Source organism: Anas platyrhynchos, chromosome 22, assembly GCF_047663525.1.
Source record: "Anas platyrhynchos isolate ZD024472 breed Pekin duck chromosome 22, IASCAAS_PekinDuck_T2T, whole genome shotgun sequence".
NCBI lineage: Eukaryota > Metazoa > Chordata > Aves > Anseriformes > Anatidae > Anas > Anas platyrhynchos.
The window spans coordinates 2,239,203-2,259,575 of NC_092608.1; the positions used below are offsets into that span (position 1 = coordinate 2,239,203).

The following is a 20,373-nucleotide window of genomic DNA, read 5'->3' on the forward strand; positions in this document are numbered from 1 at the left end:
AAAGAGTCAGAAAAGCCATGGAAACAGTATTGTCCTCTTCAGAACAAATTCTACCACAGATCTATGGGACTCTTGGGATACAGCCTTGCTTGGTTTCTTCAGTACTGTAATTTTGCTTTACAGTTTTCACCTGGTACATGTCTGTTAGTGTTCTCCCACAGCAGTAGCTGTGTCTGTGCCCTGGATGTGGTAGCTTTGCCTTGTTTAAAATCAGAATGGGACTGTAAGTCTGGTCAAGGGAAGTACTTACCAAGGCAATGCTGAAATTTCCCAAACACACCTGCTTTGTACTGAGTGTCACTCTTGGTTTTGGACTTGGTTTTGCACTCCTGTATCTGCTCTGGTTGTTTGAATTACAGTTAAATAAGCATCTTACTAGTGTTACTACACTGAATTATGTGTGGTGGATATTGCAAACATACAAAGGGATATTTTTCCTAAGTTAGGCACGTCTTGCTGTCGCTGCTTCATGGTCTCCTCGTGTTCCCATATGCATGAGGAGAGCTTCCTGCGAAATGTGCTGGAGTGCCCCCACGCGAGTGCTGGGACATTGTGACCCTGTGGGACAGAGCCGTGTGGGAGCAGTTGTTGAAGAGATGTAGCCTGAGGGCAGCCCATGCAGAATCAGTTCAGGAAGGACGGCATCCCATGGGAGGGACCCCGCGGGGAGCAGGGGCAGAGAGGGACTGTGAAGGAGCAGTGGAGACGAAGCATCAGGGACTGACCACTGCCCCCATTCCCCGTTCTTCCGCACAGCTTAGGGGGAGGAGGTGGAAGAGGATGGAAGGGGGGAAGGTGATTTTAGTTTGTTTTTAGTTTCTCACTGATATGGATTGTTAGTAATAGGTAATAAATTTCATTATTTTCCCTATGCTGAGTGTTTTGCCCATGAGGATAATTGTTGAGTGATTTCCTGGTCCTTATCTCAACTCTTGAGCCCTTTTCATCATATATTCTCCCCCTTTCCCTTTGAGGAGGGGGAGTGAGAGAGCAATTGTGGTGGAGCTCAGCTGACCAGCTGAGTAAAACCACTGCAGCACCACACAGTATCATCACTTCCCTGCAAAGGCCAAGCCGTGGCAGTGAATAATGTGAACAGAGAGCAGCTGGCTTGTGACTTGCTTGCTCTGCCAAGGACACTGGAGGTGGCTGGTGCCAAGGATCTGTGTTAGCTTGGCACTTTTGTTAGCCCTCACAACAACACAGTTTACTCTTCATCTGTTTCAGTGCGTGGTCCTCCCTGGATATGGCTTTTTTAGTAATACTTTTCCAACCCCCCTCTTCCTTGTAGGGAGGAGTGAAAGTTCTAATCACTGGTCCGTGGCAAGAAGCCAGCAATAATTACAGCTGTCTGTTTGATCAGATCTCAGTGCCTGCATCTTTAATTCAGCCAGGAGTGCTGCGCTGCTACTGCCCAGGTAAGGAATGACTCTCTATCAGAGCTGGCAGTTTCAGAGGATGTTCTTATCCTAATAGTGTCTTATATATATCTGTTTTTTTGTGGGGGAATATGCAGTGAGCTGTTGCTGTTTTTTTTTGTCTTACTTCAAATCAATCCATCTACTTTTGGCTGCATTTTCAATTGTTTCATCTGCACTTTGGAAGCAGATCTCTTCCATTTTGAAAAGAATTAGTAGACACATGCTGACTTCAAGGGGGTGCTGAGTGAAAGCCGGTAGGAGTAGCTAGCCTTTATCTGAGGCTCAAAGTGCTAAATGTCTTGACTAAACTCATGGAAAGGTAGTGTATAAACATTGAGGAGCTTTCCCTTTTTCTTCAAACTATGTATAGTCTGAGCACCTCAATTTAGGATCTTGATACAGAGTATAACATTATTTAGAAGCTTTTAATTATTTTTAAAGTACTTTCTAAACATTTATTTAATTCTGAAATAGCAGATCAAATAGTAACTGTTATTCAGAGATGCACTCACTGCTCTACTGCCTCTTAATTTGCATATATTCTGCTCTTTCTCTTTGGTGCTTATGGGATGAGAACACCTGCAGTGACCCTGCAGAAATTTTCAGTAGTACTGGCCCTCAGTATGTGACTTTATGTATGCAGAATAACTGAGCTACGTTGTTATGCCCCAGCTTGCTGTAAGATATGCAGTGAAGTTGGTTAATCTTTGAGAACATGTGTTTCTACCTCCTGCCAAAACAACCTACTGCACGCCTCTTAAGCTTACAACCTGCATGTTTTAAAATACAGATTGTGACTAGACAACTAAGGAGTCCAAAATGACAAAAATATTGTCATATGCCCCTCTCTGTACTCATTGCATCTGCTTTCAGGCTGCCAATGAGAAGACCATCAACAGGATAACGCTGTCCTGTGCATTTCTGCAGGGAGGTCTCTGTCTTACCACTTGTTCTTTCCTTTCAGCTCATGACACTGGGCTTGTGACTTTGCAAGTTGCCTTCAACAATCAGATCATCTCCAATTCTGTGGTGTTTGAATACAAAGCCAGAGCTCTGCCAACCCTGCCTTCCTCCCAGCATGACTGGCTGTCCTTGGATGGTAAGAAGCACACGATATTCTTTAACTAAGCTTGCCAAATGGTAAGACTGTGAATGAAAGGAGCTGCCACTGGTGTGGGGGAGAGATGCAGAGGGATGGGCTTGTGCTGTGGGGAATGTCTGTTGCTCAATGCTCCATTAATCAAAGCCCTCTTTCTGAAATTTATTAGTTCTTTTAATGTGAATAAAATGTGAATGCATTTGATGGGAAGGAGACAAAGGTGTTTTCTTTGAATAGCAAGCTGAATGTTTCCCCAGTCATATTTTCTGTCAGGAAATGAATATGTACCCTGCATTTGTCTTCCCTGAGAACTCTGAAACTTAAACTTGTCTAGAAAAAAATGCAAAAACAAGCAGAAAGTAGGAAGGTGGTGAGGCAATATAAAGAACAAGGGTACTTTAAAGTCAGCCACTGCTATGATTTCCACATCCCACCTCATTACCTAGAAGTACTCAAAGGGGGTATATATAGGTTCTGTCAGACACCTGAGAGTCTCAATGCCAAGACAGTCTATGCTGATGGCAAGCCAGGGGATTTTCTGGCATCTACCAGCCACAATCAACCTTTTTAGATGGGCAAGTCTCACAGCTGCATCCCTTATGCCTTGCGGGGATGGGACAGACACCCCAATAGCATTAGCTCTTAACAAGGCAGTTGGCAGAAAAAATGCATGACTGATCAGAACATTGCCTCTTACCTCAATGTCAGCACAGAGGAATGGGAACACAGGTTTTGTGTTTATATGATAACTCTTTTCTTGAAAGTCTTAAGTTAGGATATACCCCCAAAATGCATTTTATAGAGGAGCAAGATGAGAAGAGGGAGAATAGAAGAACATAGAAGCCTGGAACACCAGGCTGGAGGAATTGAATTGCCTCAGTTACCTGTGACTGCCAGGGCTACTTATAAAAGCTTTTGGAGGAAACCAGCTAGCAAGGTCCCCAAGGAAGCAACAGATCTGCTGGCTGGTCTCATTTATTTAACAAGATGGACAGCAAGTTCCTTTCCCTTCCTAAGTGTGGTTGCTAGAGAGATGTAGCTTCCAATTCAGACCAAGAAGATCTAGAGAAAGAGATTATTTGTGTTAATAATGTGATAGGTTGAAAAGGACCAGCAATACTGCGTTCATCTTTCTTCACCATATGATGTCAGCTGTTAAAGCACTGCATTATAGGCAACCTTAGCAAAACCCTAACACTCTTGCTAGGTGACCCATTTGTTAAGTGTTTGGTTTTTTTGCTAAGTAAGGAGACAAATACAGTAAGGTCAGATCCTTAGTCTTCTGAGGTATCATTGCTGAGAAACCAGTATTAGTGTTACACACAAGAAATCACAGGAGTTGTTGTTTGCATAGGACCATACTGAAGATGAGCAATAATGAGCTAAAATACTGATTCAGTTTGTTCCTCGGTAAATCAACCTCGTCCTATTTTGTCTGTGAGCTGCAAACATGGTAACTGTAATATAATGCATGCTTTGGGAAACCTACCATGGATATTACTTTTGTTAGCAGTTTAATAACTTTAAAATAATGCTATCTTTACAAAGATTTGAAGCTTGTGTTACTGTGTTATTATTATATATACTTTGACAGACTTGGCAAATATGTAGAACTGATTCACTTCAATAGAAATATTGAATGGTTTTGAGCTTCCATCAGTGTAGGCAGGTGGTGTTTGAAAGGTTTTTGATGGGCTCCCTTGATCTGTCTGGGAAGCCCTGACAGAAAAAAGCTTTCTTCATTAAAATATTCATTAGAGGCTTTCTCCGTACTATTAGTAGCTGTGAGCCTAGGGAGTAGTCACGTGGATCACATCTGAGCACTCTGACGCTGCTGATTAGTGTGTATGTAGTTCATCTGTAAAAAAATGTGAGCATCAGGGCAGATGAGGAGGAGCCATTTCTTGCTGAATTCTGACAGAGCAGTATGTGTGTGCGTGCAGAGTCTGAGCTGATACATTTGGGGATAATGCGGGCAAGAAACAGAAAATGGAATTTTCTTCCGAGTAGCATCAGGCATGATTTTAGTGGTACAGTACCTGTATCTTCAGCTGTTTAAGGGCTATCCGTTAATACTAGCAGCAAACTGATGCATCGTGCTGTGATTCTCTCCCTCCCTGTAATGTCACAGAAAACATAGGTTTAGCTTCTCTCTGTTTTCTGACTATTAGATGCATTGTTTCCCATGCCACTTACAATAAGACATTTCAAGAAAGTCAGGGCACCACTACTTCTGATGTTTCTAAACACAAGTGGAATGGAGACGGGTCACTGTGATTATTGTAAGGTTGAAGAGAGGTTTGTGGCTTGGTTGTAGAGGTGCACATAATGTTATGTTCAGCATCAAAACTGAGTTTGACTGCAGTGTTGATAAGGTCTGCAGGTATTTTTCATCTGCTATTGAAGCTGCAAGTTGCACGTGAAGTACAGCAGATATTGATGTGATGGAGATTGATACTCAGCTGTTAGCAATCCCCTTTGCATGCTGCACTGGAGAGATACGTTTAAAAATCATTGTTTGACAGCTCCCTCAGTGCTGGTGAATTTGTAGGAGCTGCAGAAGGTGGCCGTGGGGGCTGAGCGCTGTCTCTGTTGCTCTTGCACATTGTCTGGGAGCTGCTGGTTAGCGGGCAAGCTTTCAATTAGAGACTGTTATGATGTGGTAATGGTGGAAGGGAGGGGGACTGCAGCAGTGAACAAACTAGGGCTTTGCTAACGGGAGAAAAAAAAAGTAAAAGGACCGCTGCAATGCAGAGGCTCTTCAGGGAAAAAGACTGAATAATTTTATTAACCATGACTTATCAGAAGCCTCTGCCTTGATGCACAGTGCTCTAAAGGCAGCAAATTATGTTCTTCTAATGAACCAGCAACATCTTTCTGTTTATTCTGAGAGAACAGATGTTAGTTTAGCTAGCTAAGGTATAAGCTGATATGAATTGATTCCATCAACAGAATAAATCCACAAATCCCTGTCTTCTTCATTCACTTTAATTGCACTGCTTCAAATCCTTGTCCTACTGCCTGTTATGTAGTCTTGAGGGAAGGATTTCAAGGACTATTTGTAGTCCCAAAATATTGACTAGAATTTTAATATTCTTTTTTAATTAACCCAAAGGAACACTGTGAGTTCCTTTACACTAAACTGTTAAAACACTAATAATGACTTCAACTATATGACCAGTGCAAGAGAGGGGCAGGATTAACAAAGTCTACCATACCCCAGAAACGGTGTAGTAAAAGGATAAACAGCTTCTATCTTACATAAGTTTGCATAAACAGTCGTCATCTACGGATCTCTTTAAAATAAAGATAAAGACACCCTCTATTGCAGCTGTATATTTCCAGTTATACTGAGACAAAAATAAGTCTTCTTTCTTTGTTCAGTTCTGCAGATAACTGAAAACCTTTACAGAATCACAGAATTGTCTAGGTTGGAAGAGACCTCAAGATCATCAAGTCCAACCTCTGACCTAACACTAACAAGTCCTCCACTAAACCATATCACTAAGTTCAACATCTAAATGTCTTTTAAAGACCTCCAGGGATGGTGACTCCACCACTTCCCTGGGCAGCCCGTTCCAATGTCTAACAACCCCTTCGGTAAAGAAGTTCTTCCTAATATCCAACCTAAACCTCCCCTGGTGCAACTTTAGCCTGTTCCCCCTCGTCCTGTCACCAGGCACATGGGAGAATAGACCAACCCCCACCTCGCTACAGCTTCCTTTAAGGTACCTATAGAGAGCAATAAGGTCGCCCCTGAGCCTCCTTTTCTCCAGGCTGAACAAACCCAGCTCCCTCAGCCGCTCCTCGTAAGACTTGTTCTCCAGACTAGCTTCACTTGTTTTCTTCAGGAAGCAAGTCTCAGAGCATAGTGGCTTCAATTTCTCTGCAAGCTCTTGTTGAGAATTTACTACCCAGTTATTGGACTGGTGTAGTTATATGCCATTGTAGTAATAGGCTGTGCTAAACAGGCTGTAGCATGGCTCCAGACATAAAAACACGGTATCTTGATCATCAAACCATATGCTGTAAATAAAGCCAATAAATATATATATACATAAAATTGCTGCTGTTGGGTATGACTGGTAAGATACTAGGCACACTTGGAATCACACCTTTGTAGAATTTTGCAGGTTTCGACAAAGATGGGTTAGCAAAGAAGCATCTGAACCTGAGCGTGCAAAAAAGAGTTCCCCCATGACCAGCAGGAAACTGTGAGCATGAACTTCTGTGCATGCTGAGCAGATGCAGCTTGCCTGGGTCACATTGGTGCTCCTCCTGTCGCAGAGCAGTGGCATGAGATCCCTGCGTTTGTGCAGTGTTTTGGCAGGATCTGCTTCCACTAGGCTACTGCACTGGTAGAGAGCAGGTGTGGTACGATATATAGCACTTCCTTCTCATAAGTGCTTACAGCAACATCTGGTTTAAGATTTTTTTAAAGGCAAGTAATTCTTATGATTATTGAGGGAGCGCTGAACCAGTGCCTGTAGAGCCCAGAATCCGGGAGAGGTATGATGTACAGAAACACATCTTAAGTGAAATCATGACAATTGTGCTTCCCAGAGGAAAGTGTATCATTAAATTATTTCTTGATTTAAAGTGGTTGCTACTCTTGGAAGAAGTGACCTTAGGGTGAGGATAAATCCCATCTTTTGGAGCACAGAGCAAGTATTGTTCATTGGGATCAGGGAACAGCATTGTAAATGCCTGCTAAATGTGAGACCATGTTCTTCTGTACCTCTGCTTCCTAGGTCTTTATCAAGCCAAGTGAGGGAATGTGCAGAGCAGGAGTTCTGAGGGGCAACATGTTGAGTGGCCATCCTCTGAAGGACTTCTTCCTTTCTCAGTGTATGCTGCACTAAAAAGGATAGTGTCTCCTTTTTTTGAACTATACGTAACCACTCCTTTTTTACTCTTATTTTTTTTCTTATTTTAACCCACAGATAAATTAGATCTTTTACTAATGGGCAGTGGGCACTAGCTGCTAATCTTGCATTTTTTTTTTCTAGCTCATTAGGGGGCTTTCTTTTTAAATAAAGCCTTTTTTCTTCTCATAAGGGATGCACTCCCTTATTGCCTTTGTCTCCTTTGATAAACTTGGCAGCCTCGTCTTTTTTTTTTTTCTCTATAAAACAGGCGGTTTTCAGATGCTGCTGTCAGCTCAAAGGCCATCATGTAGTTCTGTAGGCATTTGACCTCACTTTTCATTCACTCTCTGTAAAGAAGTTCTCTCAAGAAAAATGAAAAGCAAACAAGACCCCTTCTGAACTGAAGGAAAGAGATCTTCTACTGACAGATAAATAGCAAATTAAACAGGCTTTTTAGTACAGATTTTCAGTGGAAAGCATGTGTGTTTGCCTTCCACTGAAGCCTTTGCTCCTTTCTAAAAGTGTCTGTATAGATCATGTTTCCTTTGCATGGGATGTGATCAGGCATTCCAAGGAGTGCTCCTTGCCGTTACATTTATGCACCTGCAGAAGAGAGGCTGTGGAGGAGTAAGTGCTGCCATAGGGAGCTCAAAGAGAATCAAAAAATTTGGGCAGGGGTCATGTGAGCTGATGGTTCAGGTGTGTATAGGATGGACGAGGGTGTGACTGGTACTGAATCTAGCTGGTGCTGACACAAAAGAGCATAATAGGCAGCCTTCCAACCTTTTAGCTAGCTCTGGATTCTCAGTTTAAGGTTTGACTGCCGTTCCCAGGTGGAAGATGTTGGAAAAAGTTTGGTGGCTCACTGGTGCTAGGGTGACACGGCCATACCTGTGGCCCCTAAACTCCAGGTGCTGCATGCAGGAGGTGGCTGGGATAGGACAGGCCACGTGCATTGAAGTTACCTGTGACAGTGCCCAGTGCCAGTGCCCAGTGCCGTGCTACCTGTGACATGTCAGCCTGACGGGATGTGATTCCTGTCACGCAGTGCTAGGTGTGAATGATCATAGATGCTCAAAGCCAAAATCCACAAAGGATGATGTTTGTGTACCAGCACCTGACGCCTGTTTCTAGAGCACGTAGAAGTTTTGAGATTGGGATAACACAGGCTTGTAGGAATGACACATTTGGTATGGGTTCCAAACGTATGGGTATATTTGTATATAAATGGGTATATTTTCCTTAGAAACGGAGTTTCAGAGCCATAAAAGCGTATCAGTGGAAGAGAAGCAGGTGTCCATGAGCAGTAGCACTCTGTTTATCGCTCCTGTCTCCATCTGGACTCTGGGTGTGTCGGTGTGTCCGTCTGTCCGTCTCCATCTCCCGGCCTCTCGCTGCCTGAGGCGACCGCGCCCGCCGCAGAGGCGCAGCCCGGAGCCCGCCGGGCCCCGCGGGGCTGTGGCGGCGGTGACGTCACCGCGCGGGCGGGGCCGTGCCGGGCCGGGCCGCGCCGCCACAGACAATGGAAGGCGGCGGCCGCAGCCGCCTCCCGCCGCAGCCCCGGGCCGCCGCCGCCGCCGAGCGCGGCGCGGGCCCGTAGCCGGCGGCCGGGGCTCGTATCCCGCTATGGCGGCGCCGGGCGGCCCCGGCGTGGGCTGAGGGCTGAGGAGGGCGGGCGCCGGCGACCGAGCGGCGAGGCTCCGCCGTCTGTCGGAGCCCCCGGGCCCCCGCACCGAGCCCGGCGGTGGCGGCGGGGCTCGGGGGGCGTTCGCCCGCGCGCGGACGAGACGCGAGAGCTCCTCGGCCGCCAGGCGCCGCCCGCCTCCGGCTGCGCGCTCGGTGCCGATGCTGGGCCGGCTCCGCGCGGTGCCATGCCCCGTGCCGCCGGGCAGGCACGCCCCGGCTCCCGGCGCCGTCTCCTCTCGCTGTGGAAACTCGCCGCTGAGCGCTAGAGCAGGCGGGGGTGCGGACAGGGCACGGCCGAGTCCCGGCGGCGCTGCCGCTGGCTGCGAGCATGCGAAAGACCCCGAGCGCGGCCGGGGGACAGCCTGCCGTGTGTGCCGGGTGCTGGCTGGAGCCTCCGCTGCCTTTGTAGCCTCTCAGGTCAGTCCTTGATGCTCGGTGTGCTGCCGGTTTGTTTGCCGGAGGGGTCCGGTACCCTCCGCCTTTTGCAGGTGGATGCGCGGACATGACAAAGCATTGTTTTCAGTGAGTATTGCCGGGTGGGGTGTATCGCACGGTGTTTGTTTGGGGGTAAGTCTGTGTGCTCATGTGATGTCTTTCACTGCTGTGCTTAGGACGGGAGTGCATGCCTTCTGAAGCTTGCTCAGCCTTCCTCTCCCCCCCCCCCGTGTCCACAGCGGAGTTGTGGTTGTGTTTGCCCTGACTTCCCCTCCTGTGGTGGTCCCTGGCCCTTCCAGGGTGATGTTACAGCACAGGCTGAAAATTGTGATAGGGCTTTAACTGTAGCATCACACGTGCAGAAGAACATTGTAACACCTCCAGCTCACAGTTTGGTATCTGAGTGGGTACAGTGAAGTAAATAGCCCAAGCCTTCCCCAGGAATTTAAGGATACTGAAAACACACGCCCGCGCTGTGCCAGGTTATTGCAAGACTTGTTTTGCAGGGCGCTTCATCAAAAAGAGTAGGACTAGGAGGGGGAATTAAGTCCAGGTAGGCCACTCCCCGTTCAGAGATGGAATAAATGACTTTTTGAAAGCTTCCGTTGAAGGAGATCTTAAGTCTCTTTTTGCTGATCTATTCTAATGTTTCAGAGTTTGTATCTTGCCGTAGTTCATGTTTATCCAACTTTGCAGCAAATAGAAGCCGTTTCATATCATTCTGTTCATCATTCTGCAGACTTCTGGGTGAATATTTTGTCTCTTGAATTTATATGAGAGAGAAAACTCATGTCCAAGTTTTTACCATACTTCCAATACTGTAGTAGCACAGACAGTACTCCACGAGGTTCTCTTCTCCTGCTAACTGCTCCTTTAGCATGTTTCTCTTGGTGAAGAAAGTCTTCGTGAGCAGTGCACAACGTCCTAAGCTGTTGCTCTTTGGATGCATCAAAAATCACATCTTTCGTGGTGCTGGCACCTGTAGGAAAGCACAGCAAGTTTCTGACCAGAGATATACAAAGTGACCTTAGGCAGCCAACTGTTTTTATACAAATTACTGAATAGCAAGAAAAGTGACATCTTAAATCTACCTGGCATGTCTAAAACCTTCCCTGGTTTGCTTTTCCTGGACAGTGTGAAAAATCTCCCCATCCCTTAGCACAGGGGAGGAGAAGTCTGGAAGAAAAAAAAAGTAGTACTTTATAAAGGTTAAGTATAGAGATAGCCACTTGAGAAAAAGTCAGCCCATTCCACCTCCTTTCTCCTCTTCTGTAGTAATGGCATGGTAAAGAAAAATGGGGGGAAGTACCATCTTTTGAGGTAACATTGGATAGTGGAGAGGAACAACGTGGTCCCAGATGGTGTGGGATGAACAGCTGATGAACAGCACTGGAAAAATTGTGAAAAAAGTGTTACTGATGAGAAATCTTAACACTGCTAAAGTGGGTTAACGGCTTAAAATCAATGGCAATGGCTGTATGTTCGGGTCTTGATTATTGCTTTATAGCAGGATTTATGCTATTATTTTGATTATAGCAGGAGCTCATGCCCGGTACTATTTATTTATTATGTGAAAGCATAGACCTATTTTAGCTGTCACTTAGGCTCAGTGGAATGACAGTGTTTTCCTCGTCTTGTGCCTCAGTATCTGTGGCATTTCTCACTGCCTGGAAGCAGAGAGATGCGTATGTCTTAGAATATTCAGTAAAAACTTAAGGGCTTTTATTGGTGGTAGAGACCACGTCCTGTAATCGTGTGTTGTTGTACAGACCTTTTCGTAAGATGTATCAAGGGTGCCACGGAAGTTTAATTTCAGAAAAATCTGTTTCTGCAGTGGTGACTCCTCAGTAATAAACCAGATCAAATTGACATGGCGATACGTTCAGCATTTTTGCTGTATAGAAGAGCTCAGCAAGTTGTATATGCAAATGACAAATGATTTGTAAAACAGAAGATCACTGGCACTCAGAGTAATAAAGTGCCCTTAGGCTGCTTCAGTCACCACCCACAGCTTGCACTGGTTGAAAGAATATGGTGCATCTGCCTCGCTGTGGAAAATAGAAAAATGTCGTTGTGCTGCAAGCTTTCTTACAGTGCTCAGCTACTGCACTTGTTAAATTCAGCCTGTGTTCATACCAAAGATGTTGTAACACGGAAACTGCTGTTAAAGAAACTGCATGTGCTGGGAAGCCAGTGCTCTTGGAGTGGATTCTTCCCTCCTGAGCATTTAAATGTGATGCTTCAGAACGTGCATATACAGATCTAACAAAACACCGTTAATTTAGTGGTTAGAAGATTCTGGGGAAATGACTGTAACTTGGGCAGAGAGTGCTCTGGTAGAATAAGCAGGAAAGATCATGCACCTTCTTCATTTGGTTCTTAGACTCAAATATTGTTACTCAAATATCATCAAACATTTAGTTTGTGTAGAATGGGGGAAAAATAAAAAGGCCTCCAAGTGTCTGTGTGAGACATACTCACCGCTAAAGTTTGCTGTTTGTTTTGCCAGTGAAAAGCAGAATTTCCTATGTAATAGTTTTGGCTTTGCTCCCATGTTGTGAGTGGTACAGATGAAATTTCTTGCTTGTTGATTCTAGAGCAGCAAAAGCAAGGAAGTGATCATTTTGGTTCTTCACTTGCCCAGTAAAGCAGCATGCAGAGATTAGAAGAGCAACCCTGGTAATCTTTTAGAGCCAAAGGCAAGGGTTTGAGCTGGTGCACACCAAACAAGACACTGTTGTTTCTTGCCACCTTGTGTAGCTCAAAAAGAGAGAACCCGGGTGTGAAATCTTTCAGTGTCTTTGGATAATAGTGTCTTTGAAACAAGTCATTGGGTTAGAAGATGGGGAGGACCGTGTAGAGGTTTATGTTATCACGGTGAAGTGTTTCATTTATAAGTATTTTCTGCATCGCAGGTGTTTACTCCAAATTTGCTTTGTGTTTTTTCTGTACCATTTAGGGTGAGGACTCTGTGTCTTGAGGGTCTTGACACCTACTGATGGGACAACACAGCTGAATGACAAGGGCAATGGAGTGTTTTGGTAGACCTGCAGGGAAGTTGTCCCACTTGATACATGGTCAAGCCCATTCTCAGTAGCAACCCTGTGACCTATTCACATGGGGGAAAAAAAAAGAAAAACAACTTGGAAAATGTTTGGAACTGCTGCCCTTTAACATAGATTACATGTAGTCAGGGGCTGTCCCAATCTGAGCAGGCACTGGAAGTTTTACAAAGCAGGTACTTTTGCAGTCTCAGGTAAAAAAAACTTGTGTGGCATGAATGGCTAACATCTATTTAGATTTGTACTGAAGAAGTTCTGTTCTATTGGAGGATGCTACGGGAGAAAACAGAGGCACGACTCCCGGGCACTTCTCTCAGGGAGTTAAACCGGATTAACTCCTCTGCTCATTGCACTTTCCATTTACTGCATCTGCTGTAGTGGCTCAGAGCTGTTTTTCCAGGTCTGCTTTAAGTTCATCAGTGAAGTGATCTGGACTGAAGAAATGCCAGCTTAAACCAATCCTGCCAAAAGAGACTGTAACGTGAAACTGTATCCAGGTTCCTTGGTCTTAACTGTGGAAGTATACACTCCGTAGCTCTGTAAAATGCTGACTGATGTGAGTAATCAGTCATCCTTAAAAGACTTTACCAGATTAATTTTGCATCTATAGAAATATTGTGTGCGTAACTTGCTATCAGTAGTAGGCTCCCTCTGAGTGCAAATTAAGAAGCTTGTTCTGGTTACAAATGATGTCTATTTTAGGGAAATGAGAAGGAGATTTATTTTTTTCTAGATTCAAACCAGTTTCACAGTACACATCAAAATCTGGCCAAGTAGCTCCTTCCGTCCCTCCCAGCTGGACAAGCCAAGCTCCGGTCAGGCTCTGGCACTGTGGAGCAGCCCAGCCCTGATGTGACACTGAAGCAACTGGTTTTCAGAGGAGGATAAGACCCTGCCAGAAAACATCACTGTGAAGACTTTGCTGTATTTCCCAAGCTTGTTTTTGAGTTCATGGGGTAGCTTCTCACTATACTATGAAGGACTGAGGATGCCAGAAGTTAAAATGGCTTTGTGGCTTGATAGAACAGATACACTAAATTAATCTGGGATCCAGGAGTAGTTCTAGGAGCTTGCAGAGTTTCACAGGAGTTGTGGACTGAGAGGGCTGAAACAAAAATGGGTCAGTGCATACTGCATGAACTTTGGGGATCCTTCATATCCCAAAAGCTTCAGAGCTCCCATCAGATCCAAGCAACTTCTGTTGGAAAAGCTCTGTGAGACTTGTCTGTGCTGCCTTGCTTGGGCTCAGGCTGTTCACCAAATAGGCCCTTAGTGGCTAAAGTCACCACCTCCTCCAGTTATGTTAAGGAATAATGGTGAGAAGTAATTTTGATGTTAACATTTTATGGCTAAATTTGAAGAATAATAATTTCCAGAAAACATGTAAAGTTCAAAATGTTTTCTGTAAGTTACGAGGTGTCTCAGTTACATAAATGCAATCATTTTCATCAGCTTTGTTAGAGGCAGCCTTGAAGAAGGGCTTTAGAAACCTACAAAGTCCATGAAGTGTAATTTTCAAATCATGCTACATTGGCAAAAGGTTTTCTAGTACTTTATATACTGCACCAGGTTTTAAAGAGTGTTTGAAGAGGACAGAGTACGTGTGACAAGGGAGACCTTGAGCAACACAGGTGTTACTGGCAGGAAAGCCTGGAGACAGCATTAGGAGTTCTTTGGATTTTTTTGAGCATCACCTGTTGGAGGGCAGAGTAAATATGTCAACTGTTTGTTACTCCTTAAATATTATAACATCTCTTCAGTTCAGATGTAATGTGACAAACTCATTCTTTACTTACAAAAGATTCTGAAATGTGATATTCAGAAGCAGAGTCCTTGGATAAACCCTTAAATATGTGGACATGTCTGTGTTCACTCTCATCTTTGCTGCATTTGGAAAAAGTTAGGGTCTTGGTCTTGTATGGGCTTGGATGTCAGAGCAATACTTGAAATGTTCAGCCCTGTAGCTCTTATAACCCATCTCTTAATTATTGCAAGGTAAAGCAGTTATTGATAAAGGCAAAGCAAAGTACTGTTTTTTGGTGTTTGTTTTTTTTTTTTTTTTTCCTTTTCATTTTTATCCTGATTTTGTTGCTTGGGTTTTGTTGATAATGCTTTTTTGGCAATTACATTTTTTATAGGAAAATCACGGTCAGAGAGTCAGCAGGACTGGGTCAGGTTTTGTCGTGTTTTCTTGAGCAGTGCCTCTTCCGAGTCCAAGCACTGCATTTTGCTTAAACAATGTGTTGTGGTATCTTGTTTTTGTTGAGCTACAGGATCGTGTTTCAGACCTCAGTTACCTTCTGAACAGAGTTTTCAGGAGGGGAAAAAAAAAAAAGAAAAAAACTTTGCTTCTCAAAATGTGAGAGGTTTTCTTTCTGTTCAATTTCTTGTTCAGTTTCTAAGCTGTAGCAGTCATCTTCCTGTATAGACTATTAATGTGCATACAGATATATCAGTTTTAAAGGTATTGCATAAGACTCAAGGGTTACATAAAGCTGATGTTGTTTGAGCCATTTAAACCCAGGACTATATAAACAGAAGATGGTATTTTCATGCCAGTTTCTGTAACATAAATTGTACTTGCATATTCAACGTTCTCAGGTCAAGCTGACCAAGCCCTGTTACTGAGGCTACAGAAACGATAATGTTTTGATTCAAGCTGACAAACCTGGGACTTACAGAATAGTGAATCTTAAGAGGTCACGCAAAGACTTACCCTTTAAATTAGGCCCCAGCAAAATCTGAGTTGTCAAGGTACACGATCATCTTTATTCATTGTAACTGAATTTTGAAATGATAGGACTAGTGCAGCTTCTTTTTGGAAGAAGAAGAAAAAAAAGTCTGGAAGTTTATCCACCTGTAAACAGTTTGTTTTTAAAAGGATACTGAGAGATGCTGCAAGAATACACCAAGAAGCGTGTGGGAGCTGATGTTTGTATATGGTTTACTTTTGGGAGCCATAATTGGAAGCAAGCAGGTTCCATAGCCTGTTCCAAATGAGGAGGGCAATGTGCTGTTTATGATGCTGAATGACTTGAGAGTCTTCCACAGAAACAGTGAGGTGTGGTGTTCTCTCTGTGGTCCAGAGGAGGCACCTGTTGGATTCTTTGCAGTGTGCAAACTGTGCTGACTGTGGTCCAAGTGCCTCCAGTCTGAGGTATGTCCAGACTTCCACGTGGAAGAAGAGGAAAACTTTCATCTCATTGTTGAGTCCAGAGGAAACTTCAGGTGGAGGTGCCCTTCCCTTTGGCTGTTATCCTGTGCTTAGGTGTCTTGGTTAGGTTAAGAACGTACCAACTCTTGCAGCATAGCTCATTGCTGTCTTCCCTTTTACTGTTCTCTCCTGCCCTGACTTTTTTTTTTAGTCCCCACAAGACCAGAACAGCATGTGCACTTCATGTCACAGTCATTTTTGAAGGCAATGGTTTAGTGTATGGAAATTCTGTAGGAGAAGAATTCTGAAATTGCCATCAGTTTTGACTTTGATCTAGTTGCTTAGGTAGCACATTAAATAAACTGTTTGCTTCCTGGAGCTTTCTAATCCTACAGTGCTTCTGCTGGGTAAATAGTTAAATAGGTAAAAAGTTTCTGCCATACTTGGACAGGACTTCCTTCAGTCTGTGTCGGAGCTCCAGAATCTTTAATTCCACTTGCTATTTTATTAACAGCATATTTCTGATCTGCCTTTAGACAGAGCAGTTACAACCATCTGTTAAAAACACAGCTGTCTTGGTACGTTACTGAAGGTTACAGGTTTAAGACTTGAATTAATTTCTTCTATTTCTCCTTCAGATTCCTGTTAAGTCAAATAGATGCCCTTTGCCACCTAAAATCAGGTAGTCTTGTCCTAAATACCTCCTGGGAGCATTGTCCAGGTGTCCAAAAAGGACTACGTGGGGATGTTCAGTTTCAAATTCTGTCTCCTGAGAAAAGTTTCCTTGTTTTCTTTCTTTGTTTCAGTGTTCCTGTCTGAGAGCAGTGGCAGTGACAGACATCCCTTCAGTAAATTCAGTCCTCTGACAAAAAGTGCCAGGAAGTGTTCACTGCTATCAGTTGCTGTGTCAGGAAAAATTGAGGCTTCAGTCATTAGAGACCGCAGGGCTCCATCCTTATTGAAGAGCCTGGAAAATGGACACTAGCATGTGGTCCCCCAGTTCTGTTCCACAATGTTTGGAGCTTAAAAAAAAAAAAAAAAAAGAATCTGCAGAGTTTACTTTTGTATCTCGCTGGAGTAGTTAACCTCAGTGGCAGACACGGCTGCTTTCCCTGGTGCTTGAGTTACAGCAGCTCTGTTTGACACAGGCCTGTGGTGAGAGGCGATGGCGCGGCAATGCCAGGTCACTGTCAGTCTCTGCAGCATACGTGTTCTGCATGGCAATGGGGAAGGAGGAGACAGGGATGTGGACTGCACTGCAGCACACTGCAGCACTGCCAGAACAAAGGCTTGTGAGAAAACACGACTTGCTCGCTGCTGTGTGCCAGCCGCAGTTCAGAGGCAAGGCCTTAAGACTGCATCTGCATTATGAATATTTCCTTAGAGAGCTGCCAGCTATTTTCCCAGAGGCTTTGCAATTAACAGAACAAGTAAATTATTAATAAGGCACTAATATTAAATAATAATGTTTTCAGCTAGGCAAGGGAAGACCATAGTGAGCTCACCTCTAAAATGAGGTTAGAAGTGGGGTGTCAGCCATACTCCTGTGTTCCTGGCTCTTGAGCAACCAGGGTGGGATCACAGAATCACAGAGTGGTTGAGGTTGGACAGGACCTCTAGAGGTCATCTGGTCCGAGCCCCCTGCTCAAGCAGAGCCTCAAAGATGCTGAGTTACAATTTGTTGGAGCTGGCCAGAGGAGAGCTGAGTTCGTGTCTGCTGCCAAGCCACAACATCCTTTTAGGGAATAAGGGATGAGTTTAAGCCAGCTTCTGAGATGTGCCTTAATGGTTTGCAGTGTGATCTCTGGTGCAGTACAGCAAAGAGATTCATATTTCTGTTATTCTCTAGTAAGAGTTGTGCCTGGGTTTGCAGCCACTCGAGTTGCACTGACTGGACTTAAACACAACAGTATCTGTTGAATTAATCTCTACAGTCTCAGGTTTAGCAATGTCCTATTAACCAGTCTAAATTTCCCTCCTATAATTTTCAAGCAATAGTATCTGTATCATAGTGCTAGGTTACAATGCAAGGAGAAAACAAAACAAAAAAAAACACGAATACAGTGTTTAGACTTCTGCAGAGACCACGGGGCTCTGCTTTTCAAAAGGATACTCCTGGATTATCAATGCCCATACTCTGTGATTTCTGATGGTCCTATTTCAGGTGCTTGGCTGAAGCTGTTTTCCAAGAAAGGGAGTCAGTCAGGCAAGGAATGAGTATCTTCTTAATGGCTCCTTGTTCTAAGCACAGAAGGAAGCAAAGCAGTCTTTTTCCTCTAGGCACCATTACTGCATGATTTCAGGAGGCAAGCCAAGATGAATTCAGTACTCCCGTGAAATCAGGGTGATTGTCTGTAAAACTGAGAGTATTTCAATACAATTCTACTGAAACACTGTCTGAACAATTGTATTTGCTCAGGGTTTACGTGTGTTTTCAAAGAAGTTGCATTACCCCAATCTTTTATTGTATGGATGCAGCTAGAATCACAAGGAAAGGGACCTGTCCTCTGCCCATTTTTTGTGTTTTTCCTTCTATTACCTTTAAGGAGGTTCTCTAGAATTGCAGTAAAAAGGCAGCCACATGAACTTAAAGAGGTAGGATACTGCAGGGCAAGCGTCCCTGTGCATTGTCAAGCAGAGCAAATCTCCTTCATGATGTTCAGGACTGTTGCTTGTGACTCTCTGCAGTAGGCTGCCAAAAACTAATCTTTCTTTCCATGGAAATACCCTCATTCTGCCTTTCTTCAACCTAGATAATCAGTTCAGGATGTCAATACTGGAGCGCCTTGAGCAGATGGAGAGGAGAATGGCTGAAATGACAGGCTCCCAGCAGCACAAACAAGGAGGAGGCGGGAGCAATGGGAGCGGGAATGGAGGAACACAGGTGCAGGTACAGACGCTGCTATGTAGTCACAGCAGCTTTATTCTTTCCTACCATCATTTGTATTTGTTGGGGGTTGGAAAGGATTATAGCTTTTCTTAAGCAACAGGTCTTCTTTGTGGGCATCTTTAACAGTAGGTGACTTTAACTTGCATTTGCCACTGTCTCATACTTCTGAAAGTGAAAGGTTGCCTGCTTAGGGCAGGTTGCAACTCCCGTCAGTGGTTAAAGTGGGTTGTGTGTGGTGTTTCAGTGCGTTTCTGGGACTGGGACCTTGGGCAGCTGCTTTGAGAGCCGCGTGGTGGTGGTGTGCGAGAAGATGATGAGTCGTGCTTGCTGGGCAAAGTCCAAACACTTGATCCATTCAAAGACTTTCCGAGGAATGACACTGCTCCACCTAGCTGCCGCCCAGGGCTATGCTACACTGATCCAGACCCTCATCAAATGGCGGTAAGACCCAGCCTGTTGGACTCTTGGGTGTCAATACAGACATGGAAGAAGCATATGTAAGCTCTGCTTGTTCCAGGTTTCTAGTTGCCCTTCACAAACTGCACCTTTTGTCCCTTACAAACAACCAAGTCCCTGAACTTGTACTTGTCCCCTGTATCTTGAGAGGGATGAGATCCAGTCACTGGATGTATCATGCTCTTAAAGTCTCTGTTGGGGGCACCATCTGTAGTATATGTGTGTCACGGACGTGTGTGGCCATTTTTGTGGTATGGTGCACTGAGTGAAGCTACAGATCTAGGAAATGGTTCTAACTTGTCTACAGAGCGTCATTTGTTTTGTTTCCTCTCTAGCACCAAACATGCAGACAGCATTGATCTGGAGCTGGAAGTTGACCCGTTGAATGTGGATCATTTCTCCTGCACTCCTCTGGTAAGCAGCAGAAACTGAAACTTCTGGGAGAGTCTGAGTATTGTTCCCAACTTTTACTTCTGAATGTTTCTGATCTCAGAGATTCCTTTCTGTTTGAAGCTGGTCTGTCTCTGCAGTGGTTCCAGTGGGAATGACAGCTAAAAAACAATACATGCATTACTAAATGAGGAACTATCTGCTTAATTTGGCAGATAGAGGTTTCTCCCTCAAAGGAGTGAGTATCATGCATCTACTCCTCTGTAATGGCCTTTTGTTCATATAGGACATTTATAAAAACCCACTGGTGGTGTTCAAACATGCCGTGGTTTTGCCAATTTTCTGTGAGCTGAGGGTACAACTCCACTGCATTAAAAAATGAGAAAGAGAAGGGAGGTCTAGCAATGGGTCACTTGTTTTTTGTTTTTTCTTTGTTTCAGATGTGGGCTTGTGCCCTGGGCCACATGGATGCAGCTGTTGTGCTGTATAAGTGGGACCGCCGAGCCATCTCTATTCCTGATTCCCTTGGGAGACTGCCACTGGCAATTGCCCGGTCTCGGGGCCATGTGAAGTTGGCAGAGTGCTTGGAGCAGCTACAGCGTGATGAGCAACCTCAGCTTGGGCAAAACCCCAGAATTCAGTGCCCCTCAAGCACAGACTCCAGCACAGAGAGCTGGGTGTCCCAGTGGCACAGTGAACTTATTGCCTCTCAAGAGCCTCAGAAGGGAGTCACTGTGATTTCTAGTACAAACACAGGTAAGACAACCCTGATGGCATGCACTGCTTTGATGAGATGTGACATGTAAAATCATGGAGCAAAGACCTCACCTGGGTGGCAAATGCCACCTGTAGCCCTGCTGGCCATGCTTAACTGCTTTTTTTGTATACTCTTGCATAAGTATTGGGAAAAGA

The 20,373-nt window shown here is 44.4% G+C and overlaps 1 protein-coding gene across 12 annotated transcripts in view; it reads left to right on the forward strand.

Annotated features, from left to right (window-relative positions):
- Positions 1 to 20,373, forward strand: part of CAMTA1 (calmodulin binding transcription activator 1) — a 323,948-nt gene that overhangs the window by 279,235 nt on the left and 24,340 nt on the right. For 11 of the 12 annotated variants that reach the window (XM_038166526.2, XM_038166525.2, XM_038166524.2 and 8 more), the window contains 6 exons: positions 1,292 to 1,418; positions 2,386 to 2,520; positions 18,479 to 18,615; positions 18,860 to 19,056; positions 19,407 to 19,485; positions 19,902 to 20,217. In XM_038166526.2, the coding sequence (XP_038022454.2) occupies positions 1,292 to 1,418; positions 2,386 to 2,520; positions 18,479 to 18,615; positions 18,860 to 19,056; positions 19,407 to 19,485; positions 19,902 to 20,217 (991 nt within the window). Of the gene's footprint in view, positions 1 to 1,291; positions 1,419 to 2,385; positions 2,521 to 8,906; positions 9,492 to 18,478; positions 18,616 to 18,859; positions 19,057 to 19,406; positions 19,486 to 19,901; positions 20,218 to 20,373 lie in introns of those variants that run through there. The other variant, XM_038166531.2, reaches the window with a different exon arrangement.